At 40.6% G+C, this 14,536-nt stretch overlaps 1 protein-coding gene across 1 annotated transcript in view; it reads right to left on the reverse strand.

Annotated features, from left to right (window-relative positions):
• Positions 1 to 13,870, reverse strand: part of ACBD3 (acyl-CoA binding domain containing 3) — a 37,680-nt gene extending 23,810 nt beyond the window's left edge. The window contains exon 1 of the mRNA XM_018060225.1: positions 13,472 to 13,870. Coding sequence (XP_017915714.1) covers positions 13,472 to 13,757 — 286 coding nt within the window. The 5' untranslated portion in view covers positions 13,758 to 13,870. The remainder of the gene's footprint in view (positions 1 to 13,471) is intronic.

Consider the following 14,536-nt stretch of genomic DNA (forward strand, 5'->3'; position numbering starts at 1 on the left):
AGCACTCAAATTTGCTCACCACCATGAACGCCAGTGCTAAGCACAAGCTTTGTTAATTAGGCACTCACCACACCAAAACCATGCCCAAGAAATCTCTCTAAAGAAAAAACTGACTGCAAAGGTCAATCTCTGTGAGAATAAAACAGTACATCCATTCTTTTGTATTTTACTGGCATTTCCACAGAATCTTTATACATTTGCTAATTTTTCTTTTTTTCCCCCTCTTATTTGATTCTCTGAAATGACAAAAAAAATTGATAAACCTTTAGCTAGACTCATCAAGAAAAAAAGGGAGAGAACGCAAATCAATAAAATTAGAAATGAAAAAGGAGACGTTACAACTGCCTCCACAGAAATACCAAGGCTCCTAAGAGACTACCATAAGCAACTATATGACCGATAAGGGATTAGTCTCCAAAATTTACAAAGTTGCTTCAGTCGTGTCCAACTCTTAGAGACCCTATGGACTGTATCCTGCCAGGCTCCTCTGCCCATGGGATGCTCCTGGGCAGAGTAGGTTGCCATGCCCTTCTCCAGGGGACCTTCCTGACCAGGGCTCAAACCTGTGTATCCTGTGGCTCCTGCATTGCAGGCAGATTTTTTTTTTTTTTTAATGCTAAGCCCCAGCGAAGCCTAGCCACAGGGGAAACATACCAAAAGTTAATACTTATTCCTAAGAGATCGGATTACAGATTTTTTTTTCTTCTCTCACTTTTATTTTCTGATTTCCAATATGCATATGTACTTTTATATCAAATACATATATGCTTTTTTCCTTTTATAGCAAACAGTTTTAAAAAGTGAAGGGAACTTAATCTTTCAGCCTTTAGGATGAGAGTAACAGAGCATTTATTTTCTCCTGAGAACCGTACAAAACCCAGGAGGATAAACCAAGAATCCCAACCACCTTTAGTATAGGACAACCTACATCATGTTGACATTCTAAACCTCAGAGAGAACAGAAAGTAACCCCCGCCCCCAGCCAGATCAGTGTCACTGGAGAGACTATTATAGTGTTACAAAAAATTACTTCTCTTTCACTCTTCAGATGGCTCAAGTTCGCACACTAGGAGGGTTTATTTAGTTTTTCTGCATTAGATGAAAATAATTTTCTCTTGAATTACTTTTTAACTATATTATTACTTTTATTTTAAATTTGTCTGTGCCCTGAGGCTTGTGAAATCTTAGTTCCCTGACCAGTGAAAACGCCACATCCTAACCATTGGACCACCAGGGAATTCTCTTTCCTAAATTATTTTTGGTTCCAAAAGCATTAAACATAGCAGAAAAGAAGTTACCACAGTAACTGCATAGACAGAAAAAGTCTTGCTGAAACTCAATCTTTAGCCAGGGCCACAACCCTAAAGGAAAGCTGTTTCAGTCCTGCCATTCAGGAAGACAGCCATTACCCTTGGTCCCTGCATTTATAGAGTTAATTAATCCAATCAATTTGGAAAACCGCCTTCTATGGCAACCAAAAAAACAAATATAAATTATGCTGGAAAGAAGCTGCAGAGCTATTGTTCAGATGCAAGCGTGTGAAAACACACCAATGAAAAGCAGAAAATGACTACTTCTACTACCTGGAGAAGTTGAATACAAAGCTGGCCATTTTCAATCAAATGGACTAAAAGGGATCACCGGTTAGCATCTGTCCAGTGATAATTATATTAAAAAAAGTTTATTTTCAATAAAATTGAAGACCAAAAGTCAGGTTAAAATTTTATTTTACCTAAAGGATACAAACTAAAGCAGGGATCGGCAAACCGGACCAACTCTGCCCACAGCTGTTGTTTATATTAATTTATCTTTAACTTTTTCCCATTGGTTTGGGTAACATCCACTTTAGCAGTTAGTCATACTCAGCCATCGTTCTCCCTGCACCCCCACCCCCCGCACAACTGTTTTTTTAAGACCTGTGAACTAAGAATTTTTTTTAATCTTTTAAAAGAAATCTTTTAAAAACAAGCAGAAACAGACAAATAAAAAAACAAAGAATATGAAGACAGACCACATACGGTCCTTAAGGTCTAAAATATTTATATCTGACCCTTTACTGAAAATCCGTTATGACTATACAGTGGAAGTGAGAAATAGATTTAAGGGACTAGATCTGATAGACAGAGTGCCTTATGAACTACGGATGGAGGTTCGTGACACTATATAAGAGACAGGAATAAAGACCATCCCCAAGAAAAAGAAATGCAAAAAAAGCAAAATGGCTGTCTGGGGAGGCCTTACAAATAGCTGTGAAAAGAAGGGAAGCAAAAAGCAAAGGAGAAAAGGAAAGATATACCCATTTGAATGCAGAGTTCCAAAGAATAGCAAGAAGAGATAAGAAAGCCTTCTTCAGCGATCAATGCAAAGAAATAGAGGAAAACAATAGAAAAGGAAAGACTAAAGATCGCTTCAAGAAAATAAGAGATACCAAGGGAACATTTCATGCAAAGATGGGCTAAATAAAGGACAGAAATGGTAGTGACCTAACAGAAGCAGAAGATATTAAGAAGAGGTGGTAAAAATACACAGAAGAACTGTACAAAAAAGATCTTCACAACGCAGATAATCACGATGGTGTGATCACTCACCTAGAGCCAGACATCCTGGAATGTGAAGTCGAGCGGGCCTTAGAAAGCATCACTACGAACAAAGCTAGTGGAGGTGATGGAATTCCAGTTGAGCTATTGCAAATCCTGAAAGATGACAGTGTGAACGTCCTGCACTCAATATGCCAGCAAATTTGGAAAACTCAGCAGTGGCCACAGGACTGGAAAACGTCAGTTTTCATTCCAATCCCAAAGAAAGGCAATGCCAAAGAATGCTCAAACTACCGCACAATTGCACTCATCTCACATGCTAGTAAAGTAACGCTTAAAATTCTCCAAGTCAGGCTTCAGCAATATGTTAACTGTGAACTTCCAGATGCTCAAGCTGGTTTTAGAAAAGGCAGAGGAACCAGAGATCAAATTGCCAACATCTGATGGATCATCAAAAAAGCAAGAGAGTTTCAGAAAAACATCTATTTCTGCTTTCCTGACTATGCCAAAGCCTTTGACTGTGTGGATCACTGTGGAAAATTCTGAAAGAGATTGGAATACTAGACCACCTGACCTGCCTCTTGAGAAACCTATATGCAGGTCAGGAAGCAACAATTAGAACTGGACATGGAACAACAGGCTGGTTCCAAATAGGAAAAAGAGTACATCAAGGCTGCATATTGTCACCCTGCTTATTTAATTTATATGCAGAGTACATCATGAGAAACGCTGGGCTGGAGGAAGCATAAGCTGGAATCAAGAGTGTCAGGAGAAACATCAATAACCTCAGATATGCAGATGACACCACCCTTATGGCAGAAAGTGAAGAAGAACTAAAGAGCCTTTTGATGAAAGTGGAAGTGGAGAGTGAAAAAGTTGGCTTAAAGCTCAACATTCAGAAAACTAAGATCATGGCATCTGGTCCCATCACTTCATGGCAGATAGATGGGGAAACAGTGGAATCAATGGCTGACTTCATTCTTCTGGGCTCCAAAATCACTGAAGATGGTGATTGCAGCCATGAAATTAAAAGACGCTTACTCCTTGGAAGGAAAGTTATGACCAACCTAGATAGCATATTAAAAACCAGAGACATCACTTTGTCAACAAAGGTCTGTCTAGTCAAGGCTATGGTTTTTCCAGTGGTCATGTATGGATGTAAGTTGGACTATAAAAAAAGCTAAGTGCTGAAGAACTGATGCTTTTGAACTGTGGTTTAGAGAAGACTCTTGAGAGTCCCTTGGACTGCAAGGAGATTCAACCAGTCCATTCTAAAGGAGATCAGTCCTGGGTGTTCTTTGGAAGGAATGATGTTAAAGCTGAAACTCCAATACTTTGGCCATCTGATGCGAAGAGCTGGCTCACTGGAATAGACCCTGATGCTGGGAATGATTAAGGGCAGGAGGAGAAGGGGACGACAGAGGATGAGATGGTTGGATGGCATCATCGACTCGGTGGACATGGGTTTGGGTGGACTCCAGGAGTTGGTGGTGGGACAGGGAGGCCTGAGGCGCTGCGGTCCGTGGGGTCGCAAAGAGTCGGACACGACTGAGCGACTAAACTGAACTGACTTACTGAAAATGTTTGCTGACTAAAGGAAGAAATGCAAAAGCCAAACTAACTTCAATATTTTAAATACTGAATTTAAAAAATTCAAACAAAGGATAGAAAACATACAGTTAAACTTCCACGCCAGCATTCTTGCCTAGGAAATCCCATAGACAAAGTCTAGGCCTGGTGGGCAACAGTCCATGGGGTCTCAAAGAGTCGGACACAACTTAGCAACTGAGCACAAACTTCCGTTAAACCTGGTGAACTGAATATACACAATTACATCTGATCTTCGATGATACCCCACTGAAAGGAATAAGGAAGCTAATCTAGAGAACACTGAAAAGGCTCAGGAATTGAAGATACCAGGTTCATTAAAAGCTGGAGTCTAGATAAAAACAGGGGTTTTGGCTTAAAACCTATCTAAAGAGCAGGTACCCTTACCCACCCAACCCCAAGCACACAGATGGCTACCTTGCCCCTAGTTTAGCAGAGGCAGTATATATTAACAGATGGGTATACTCGAGAACACAAATCACATATACTCAGGTGGGAGGACATCAGTCTAAGACTAAGCTGCAGGACTAAAAAGAGAAATGAAATGAACGTTACCCTAGTAAATGGTAAATGACTTCCACCCATGCTCCCTTCTCCTGTTTAATGCCAAAATACTGGCAGCAAGATTCATACACTGCAGGCAGGAGAAAAATATTTTCATGAAAAAAAACTGGCCTAAAAGACCAGTACATACTGGCTTGAAAGGTACTGATATTTAGAGATCCTCAATGAAACTTCTGCCTCATCACCTACAATAAAAGCTGTACTCAAGGTTATAGTTGGCTCTCCAATGCCTTACCCTTAAAGAATGAATGCCCAAGGATCACCCAACATTTGAGAAAGCTCCCAACATGGTTGGGGGCGAAGGGGAGTGTAAAAGAAATTTTCCAATAGGAAAAAAAAAAGTCTAAAAGAAAACAAATTCCAGAAATTTCAACATCACAGAGAGGTGAAAGAAATTTTCAGGATGACAGTAAGCAGAGACTCAACAAAGGAGAAAGCTAAGACTGGATCAAAAATTTAAGAACATCTAGGAGAGATGTTTTTTAAAAAAGCAGTTTACCTGGGAACAAAGAAAACAAATGATAATTACTTCTAACCACACAAAAGACAAAGAGTTTGCATAAGAACAAAAATATAATCAAAGTGCATGATCTGTCTCGGCTGTAAATAACACAAATAGAAACAACTGAGTGAGTTAATCACAAATGTGGTATCATAAAATTGGGAGTTTGGGAAGGAGGAAGAGAGAGGCACATATATATAAGTTGCTTTTTAAAAATAAAGCAGCAGCAGGAAAGTGAAGACAAATACCAGGAGACAGTTAAAATACTGGAAAGTGGCTGCCTTAGGGGAGAAGGTCTTGGAGATGGGGAAAGAAACAGGGGGATGGCTATTTTTCATTATAAATTTTATATTACAACTTGGTCTAATTGCCTTGGTTTCCACTTTGATAAAAAGGTAAAATGAATGAACACATTTGCTCCATTTCAGTAATCAGTTCATAAGAGATTACAACGTGTGGCAGGCATAATACTACTCCCCTTAAAAGACATCCACATCCTAATTCCCACAATCCATAGTATATTCCTGTGAATATATTAGGTTACATGAAAAGGGGGAATTAAGGTTGTAGCTGACCTTAGCCTAGACTACCCATATGGGCATAAAGTAATCACAAGAGTCCTTATAAATGGAAGAAGAGAAAGAACAGAGGGAGGTATGAAGGTGTTATGCTGCTAGCTCTGATGGAAGAAGGGGGTCACATGTGAAAGCACAGAGCTGGTCTCCTGAAGGTGGAAAAAGGCAAGGCAACAGATTCTCCCCTAGAGTCTCCAGAAGGAACACAGCCCAGCTGACACTGTGATCCTAAGCCAGTGAGACCCATTCTGAACTACTAACCCTCCAGGACTATAAAACAGTATGTGTTGTTTCAAGCCACTACATTTGTGGTAACACATTTTCCCAAGTTAATAAGGACAGAAATGGCTTCTAGATTTGTTGTTGTTCAGCTGCTAAGTTGTTTCTGACTCTTTGTGACCCCATGGACTGCAGCATGCCAGGCTCCTCTGTCCTCCACTATCTACTGGAATTTGCTCATTCATTTTAATTGCATCAGTGATGCTACCTAACCATCTCATCCTCTGCCACCCTCCTCTCCTCCTGCCCAAAATCTTTTCCAGCATCAGGGTCTTTTCCAATGAGTCGGCTCTTCACATCAGGTGGCCAAAGTATTGGAGCTTCAGTTCTTCCAACAAGTATTCAGAGTTGATTTCCTTTAGGTTTGACGGCAATCCAAGGGACTCTCAAGAGTCTCCTACAGCACAATTTGAAAGTATCAATTATTTGGCTCTCAGCCTTCTTTTACAGTCCTACTCTCACCCACATGACTACTGGAGAAATCATAGCTTTAACTACATGGACCTTTGTCAGCAAAGTGATGTCTTTGCTTTTTAATACACTGTCTAGGTTTCTCATAGTTTTTCTTACAAGGAGCAAACATCTTCTAATTTCATGGCTGCAGTCACCGTCCACAGTGATTTCAGAGCCCAAGAAAATAAAATAAAAATGTGCTTTCATCTTCCCCGCTTCTATTTGTCATGAAGTGATGGGATCAGATGCCATGACGTCAGTTTTTTGAATGTTGAGTTTCAAACCAGCTTTTTCACCCTCATCAAAAGAACCCCATGACAGTATGAAAAGGCTTCTAGATTACATTCCTATTAAATTTTAAGTATTTAACTTTACAGCTCTAATAAGACAGCATAATTTTGATAATAGTGTTACAATCACAGCAACCAAGCCCAAAGCACTGAATGATTACCCTTCCACCCGAAATTAATTATACAAAAGGATATTAGTCTCACACATCAATTGTTACAGTATGTTTACTGAGAAATATTTTTATCATCTCTCTGGAGGGAAAGACAGAGAAATATGACAAATTATTTCAATGGTCCTTCTAGCCTTTATCTTATGAAATGAAAGCTAATAAAATCTATGGGTGGGAAAGGATATTAAAGATAGATGACTGAATTGCAAAATCAAAGTTCAAATCCTCTCTACATAACCACTAGGTCTACAATAATTTGTTACTGGACACATTATACAACTTATGTGAGGAAGGGAGAAATGAAAGTATAGAGTTTCTGTATGCTATGGAAGTTATCAGCTTAGACAATGTAACTATAAAATATTTTATATATGCCTCACAGTAAAAGCAAAGAAAAAAATCTGATGTTGATACATAAAAGATTATGATAAGGAAATCAAAAGCATAGCCACCTAGTAATTGTTAACGTATGCTTGAACACTTCCTGGTGATGAGAATTCATTGTCTCAAACAGTCTATTCCATGTTTGGATGGATAGCTGTAATTTTTAGCTCTTTATCCTGATTAGATTCTTCTCAGTTTTAGCCACAGGGTCTATTTCTAGTCCTGGGCATTAAATAAAACACATCTAACAGATCAGACCTCAAAAACAAAAAAACAAATTCCACAAAATACCACACATCATACTTGCCCTGAGTTCTCTATTCTTTAGGCAAAATATTTTCAGCTTATTCACTCATACTTACCTTCTAAAGACTTGTGTTTAAATCTCAGTTCTGTTATTTACTGAGACAAAATACAGATAACCTTTCTGAGTCTCAGTGTTGCTATCAAAAAATGGAGAATATAACTTCTCTTTCTTGTGAGGGGTAGAAATAATGTGCTCCAAAGTCTTGACACAGTGCCTGCATAAAGCAGACATTCACTAGGCAGCAGCTATTATGGTGATGGCGGGGATTCAAATCCCCACAATACACAAGCTGCTTTCTTCTGAATTAGCTCCATTTTGTCTTTAACTCTATGAATGATCCCTCAACTGAAAGCAGGATCCAGCGATGGTCTGAACTGCGTACATGAGAGCAGGACCATCTCTCTCTTCTCTCATTCCAGATACTGTATTTCCACCAAAGCAGCCGAAGCTCAAATCTGTTCTTTTGTGGCCCTATCACTGTTGCCTGGCAGAGAATACACATCGAATAAAATCCATCTTTTAGAAATATTAAAATTAAAACCACATTTTCCCCACGTTCAATTAAGAAAAAAAGTGATATATTTTTTCTGTATCTGATTTATTCTTATACTACTTATAAGAAAGTATAATAAACGCAGTATTTCTGAGTTAATGAATATGCAACCCTGTAAACTGCCTAGCCTGCTTGAAGTGCTTAATAAAAGTTGATCACATTCCATAATAAATTCTTGGTAATCTCTCCTCTTCAACATAGGCAGTCACAGGATACCAACTGCTAGGTACTCTGCTAAGAGTTTATAAATAATCTGAGTAAAGGAAGGCAGAATTTAAACAACTGAGTGACAACTAGGAAGCAGTACCCCAGGGAGTATTCACTCCAGAGCTCAACTTCCTAAATACTGAAGCAGAGAAGCTCTCATTTTAGCTAACTGATAAAAGTAAACATTATCTCCTTCTGGGGGTTGGGGTTGGTTACCAAAGTGTACTCATTTGCAAAAATTCATCAAGTATTACTTATGATTTGTACTTTTCTGCAGGGGTAGTAAACAAAGGGGAGGCCTCAGGTAAATATTAAAATCAAAATAAAACATCCATAAATATAAACACATATATGTATATATATCCTTGAATACCCCATATTCAAAGGAAAATTTTAGTTCAGTTCAAATCTAATACGAAATAGCAAATAAGAAGAGATGTTTAAAAGGCATTATATTCCTGGTGGTTATAATTTTCTTTCTTTGTCTCAGGTCTATACATCCTTCTATGCTATACACTTATACCTAAAGACAATAAAGAAGAGGAAAATAAACTCAAAATTTAACAGACATTCAGTAGTAACAATTAAACCTGAAATTATCTGAGGCTAATCCACTTAAGTCCAGGAGGCACACACTAATTATATGTGTCACCAAAGAGTAAATTACAGCTTTACAGTATTTTAAAACATTAATGGAGCCATTCATAAAAGTTCTTGGAAGTGCATATGTTTAAAGAAGACAGAGAAAAATGGAACCATTCAGTATGTCCATATAATTGCCTCTATGTTATCAGCAACATAACACCATGTAATAGATAGCAATGTTAGTGGAAATGCATTAACAATTTCATAGAAAAACTGAGTCTAAAACTTTAGTTCTCTCCAAATTCGACTACAGCTTCCTTTTACATATCATACTCTCAAAAACTTATCACTCCACACACACATTACCCACACACACCCCTAGATCTGTCTACTGAAATAATGACCAATCTAGTAGCAGTGAGTGCCCACTGCTAACATCCTGATTATGGCTCTCAAATGCCACTTTCCACTAAAGGAATCAATTCTCTTTGGAGAAATGGCTGATTCCAATGGAGGCAGGAAATGCATATGATGAATCTGGACTATTTCATCATACCAGAGAGCAAAGAAGCTATGGAAGACTACTAGTCATGTCAAAGGAACTTAGGAACCAATCTGAAGAGACCTACCACTTGCTAAAGATGGTACAATTTGAGCATCAATCATAAGAGCTCTCAAAACAGTACCTGATATTTAGCGAACATCTGCTCAATAACTGGTGGCAATTATTAGCCTAGAATTTTAAATGAATGCAACCACCTACCAGCTAATGGAGCGAGGTAGTAAAGTTATTAGAGAAGGAAAACCTCACTTCTAAGAACTCTAAAAACCAAAACACAACTTCCCAGGTTAACTATATCCAAGAAGTATAAGGCTCCAGTAAAGGCAACCGATTTAGTCCTTAACCCAAAGAGATAAGAAAATCAGCTTAATCTTGCTATTTACAATGCCATTCAAGTCCTTACATGGATATGACACTAACTGAGCTTCCCAGTTCTCTCCAGCTAACTACCTAATCCCTGCTTGCCATTTCCCAGACACACAGAACTTTCCCTTCTCTGGAAGGGCACCTGCTCTCTGGATCCTCCACACTGTGCTGCAGTTGCCACTGAGGCTTTAACTCCCTGGACTATAAGTTTCAAGCAAAAGGGAATATACTATTCATTTACAGTGCTAGCCTAATATAAAACTTTATCCATAATAAGGATTCAACAACTCGGCTTGGATGATAAAATGCTAACTTACATTTGCCAATATTTTCATCTATTATTTCACTTTTACCACCGAAAACTAAGAGGATAGGCAGTTGACACAATGGGTTCAGTCACTGGCCTATGATCGCTGTGATAGAGACAGAATAACAAATAGGGTTCCTGATTGTTAATTCACGTTATTTTCAATCAAAAAAGATGCTCATGTTTTCAAGATTCATATTTATTCCACAGCAAAAGATAAAATGTAATGTTATTTCTAATTCATGTGAGATATAAAACCACAAAATAGTGATTTATTAAAGTCCTCACAAGACTGATAAAAATGTCAAGTATTATGCAGGAAAAAGGGTTTTCACACAATTCAAAAGCAGCAACCCTTCACTCACCCCATTTCCATAACCCTTCTGACTGCTTTTAGAGCCTTCCTCCCTTCCCCCAACCTAAATCAGGAACCTCATATACTAATAGCTTCTTCACTGCTAACTATGTAATGACCCATGCAAAAATGTACCTTTTAATTGCCAGGCTGATATTTCTAAGTACTTGGATACCACTTTGAGAGCTTATCTTTGGAACTTCCTGAACCATACCTATCAATGTAGCTTCTCCCCTCTAAGGTGACTATAACTAAGTTCCCAAATTACTGGTTCCCCTAAGAGTCTTACATTGGACAAACATGTTAAAATAATGGGAGGTTTAGAGCACTAAATCGTGAATGTGAGATGTCAAAATTCATTTAATCCAGTCATATATATCTATATATATAAACAAATTGAGTCTCAAAGAAAAGTTAATTGGCTAGGAGTAGGTTAATAGAATCGAGAGCGATTTCCCTGGCAGTCCAGTGGTTAGGACTTGGTACTTTCACTGCTGTGGCCTAGGTTCAATTCTTGGCTGGGGAATTGGGATCATACAGGCTGCTTAGCATATTAAAAAAAAAAAAAGTCCTCTGGAGAAGGGAAAAGCTACCCACTCTAGTATTCTGGCCTGAAGAATTCCATGGGCTGTATAGTCCATGGGGTCACAAAGAGTCTGACATGACTGAATGACTTAAAAAAAAAAGAGTCCAAAGCTTCTTGACTCCCAAGCAATGCTAAATTTATTGCACATTAACAGTGTTTTAATTTTTCAAAGAAGATACTACTACTATCTTCAAATAATACAGATTCAGAAGATAAAATTATCCATTTATTTGTTAGTCATATGGCAAAAGTTAGGACTAGAAGTTCATTCTTCTCTATTCTTACACATTGTTCTGCTAAGATACACTTTAATCTTATCATACGCTAGAAAAATAAGTTCCAAGAATAAAAATTTAAAGTAAAATATAGTCATACAAATTTCACAAAAACCACCAGGTTTTTACATAAGCAGTAGTATATCATCACCTCAGGAAACTCTAAATTCAAGCCAGTGATCTAAGTGTCAAGTGTTCCAAAACTCATTGCTGCTGCTGCTAAGTCGCTTCAGTCATGTCAGACTCTGTGCGACCCCATGGACCACAGCCCACCAGGCTCCTCCGTCCATGCAATTTCCCAGACAACAGTACTGGAGTAGGGTGCCATTGCCTTCTCCGCCAAAACTCATTAGCCATTACCAGTTCCCCAAACTAGCAGAGGGCTTAACTCATAGTGGAATGACCATGAATATTTCAAGGATAAACTTTTAATAGAAAATGCAGTGAGTAGAGATACCAACCAGAAGGGGAACTAGGGGGTGGGATGAATTAGGAGAATGGGACTGACATACACACACTACTATATATAAAATGCTTCCCTGGTGGCTCAGATGGTAAAGCGTCTGCCTGCAATGTGGGAGACCTGGGTTCCATTACTGGGTCAGGAAGATCCTCTGGAGAAGGAAATGGCAATCCACTCCAGTACTCTTGCCTGGAAAATCCCATGGGCAGAAGAGCCTGGTAGGTTAGGGTCCATGGGGTCACAAAGAGTCGGACATGACTGAGCGACTTCACTTTCACATATAAAATAACTAATGAGAACCTACTGTAGAGCCCAGGGAACTCTACTCAATGCTCTGCAGTGACCTAAATGGGAAGGAAATCCAAAAAACGGGGGGCATACGCATATGAACAGCTGATTCACTTTGCTGTGCAGGAGAAACTAATACAACATCGTAAAACAATCTTTCACTCCAATAAAAAAAAGGTTTTTTTAGTGCAATGAATGGAGAATGACTAAATTTTCTGTAAAATTTATACAAGAAAGGCTATCATCAGTTTGCACAATTATTTTCAGAGAAAACAAGTAACTTTTGAATGTTATCAGTAGTTTCAACGACTCAACTTCAGCTAGTAAAATATGTACTCCAAAAGGTACTCCCTCTGGGGAAAGGTCATAAATATGCTGTTTTGGAATGTATACAGAACCTAGTAACCACTTTTAAAGTTTCATTTGCGATGTCTCTCTCTGTTCTTCTGCCCCACGAGATCTAAATAGCTCATCAGTTTTTCCCATTGACAAGGTCATGTGACTCACCATTTGACTAAGTGAATCACCTAATTTAAAAAAAAAACAAATCCAAGACCACAATTTTGCTCTATGACAAGATTTACTACAACTAATTCTGTGAGAAATACAGAGGCTACTTTTAGGCCTTTATCTGAGAATCCACTCTTGGACACTGGAAAAATTTTAACCATCTAGAAGTCGCTAGAACACAGCAGCTATCCCTTCTCTTATTTAGAGTTTGACAAGCTAGAAGGGATTAGCTTAATACTTAACTTCTTTCTCTCTGCCATATCAATACTGTCAGGTGATTAAGCCCTATTCGAGTTTATGGATCCCCAGAATGAATGGAAAGCGTAAGAATGGAACCCATGAAAAAATTTCTTTCACTACAGAAGGGCAAAAATCGGTGGTTCTTAAGTGCCAATCACAAGAAACAAGAAAAAGAACGCGATGTTAAAAAACAAAAAATCCCAGATTGGGAACCTCTGGGAAAGAGAACTCATTCTTCCATCCAGGATCCTGGAAAACCGAGAAGCTAAATCTAGGTAAGATGCCTGGTAACCTCCGGGAGGCCGGACCCGGAAAGCTAAACCAAGGTTCCAGGCCCCTAGGGGTGTGACCTAGTGACCAAGCGGATAGTGACAAACTTCGAGTACCCCCAAGGACAGAGCCCAGCTCCAGTCGCCGCGGTCCCGCACGGGTAGGTCAGGGCTACTCGGGTCCAGTCTCCCCAAGGCCCGGCAGAGGCGGCGGGGGTGGGGCCTGTCAGGCTCACCTTTGAAGAAGCGCAGCGCCAGGCCGTATAGCTCCTCCAGGCCGAAGCCCCACCGCTGCTCCAGCCGCCGCGCCTCCTCCGCCGCACCCCCAGCCACCGCCTCCCCAGGCTCCGGCTGCTCCCCTGCGGTGCCCGGGCCCCTGACGGACCCTGGAGGCGAGGGCGGCGGCAGCGGCGGCGGCAGCAGCGGGGCGCCCTCCGCGCCGGGTCGTTCCTCTGGGTCCGGGCTTAGCGTGAGGCCGTCGACAGAGACCTCGAGTCGCTCTGCGCTTAACACCGCCGCCATCTCCGCCTGCTGCGCCTCCTCGGCGGGGACAGGCGGCGGCCACGTATCGACTTCCTGCTGACCTCTGACCTCCGCTCACCAACACCGGAACTTCCGCCGCTGAGTAGGCGCTAGAGTTCCCGGAGAGGGGCTGCGGCCTGGTGCCCCGCCCCCACCCCGGGGGTCGTCGGTGGGCTCCGCCCCTCCGCCACCCGCCCCGCCCACCACCCCGGCGGCTTTCGAACGCCCCACCCCCACCCTCACCCGGTTCCCTTCCGGCCCTTGTTCCTCCCGGAGGGGTGCTACGCCCAGCGGCCCTGGCCCTGCAGTTTTTTCCCGCAACTCTCGGTGTCCGGCAGGGGCGGGGTCGGGCGGGACCCGCGTACAGTCTGTGCGGAGAGGGTGACTCCTGCCGGGCGCCCTACCCTTCTGGTCAGGCCCTCCCCAGGTGTAGAGAGTTGTGTGGTTGGAGTAACTGTTGGTAACTCTTAAGGAGATGCCGAGCAAATGCCTTTTTTTTTTTCTGAGAAAGAAACTGAGGCTGCAGAGAAATCCCGCGGTTTCTGAGACTCGTAGAAGAGCACATCCTGGTTTTTCGGGAACTGAAGCGCATACAATTTGTGGGGTCCCTATTTAGTTAAAAAGCAAAAAGTTAGAAGCAGAGAGTTAGGGAAGTGAATATATAAAATGAGAAAGAATTTACAAATGACATTTGAAAGGTTAGCAAAATTCACAAACGTCACACAGATAAACTAAAAATTTTAGTAACTGCCTGACGCACTTCTACAGAGTGTCAAAAA

Source organism: Capra hircus, chromosome 16 (genome assembly GCF_001704415.2).
Source record: "Capra hircus breed San Clemente chromosome 16, ASM170441v1, whole genome shotgun sequence".
In the NCBI taxonomy this organism is placed as follows: domain Eukaryota; kingdom Metazoa; phylum Chordata; class Mammalia; order Artiodactyla; family Bovidae; genus Capra; species Capra hircus.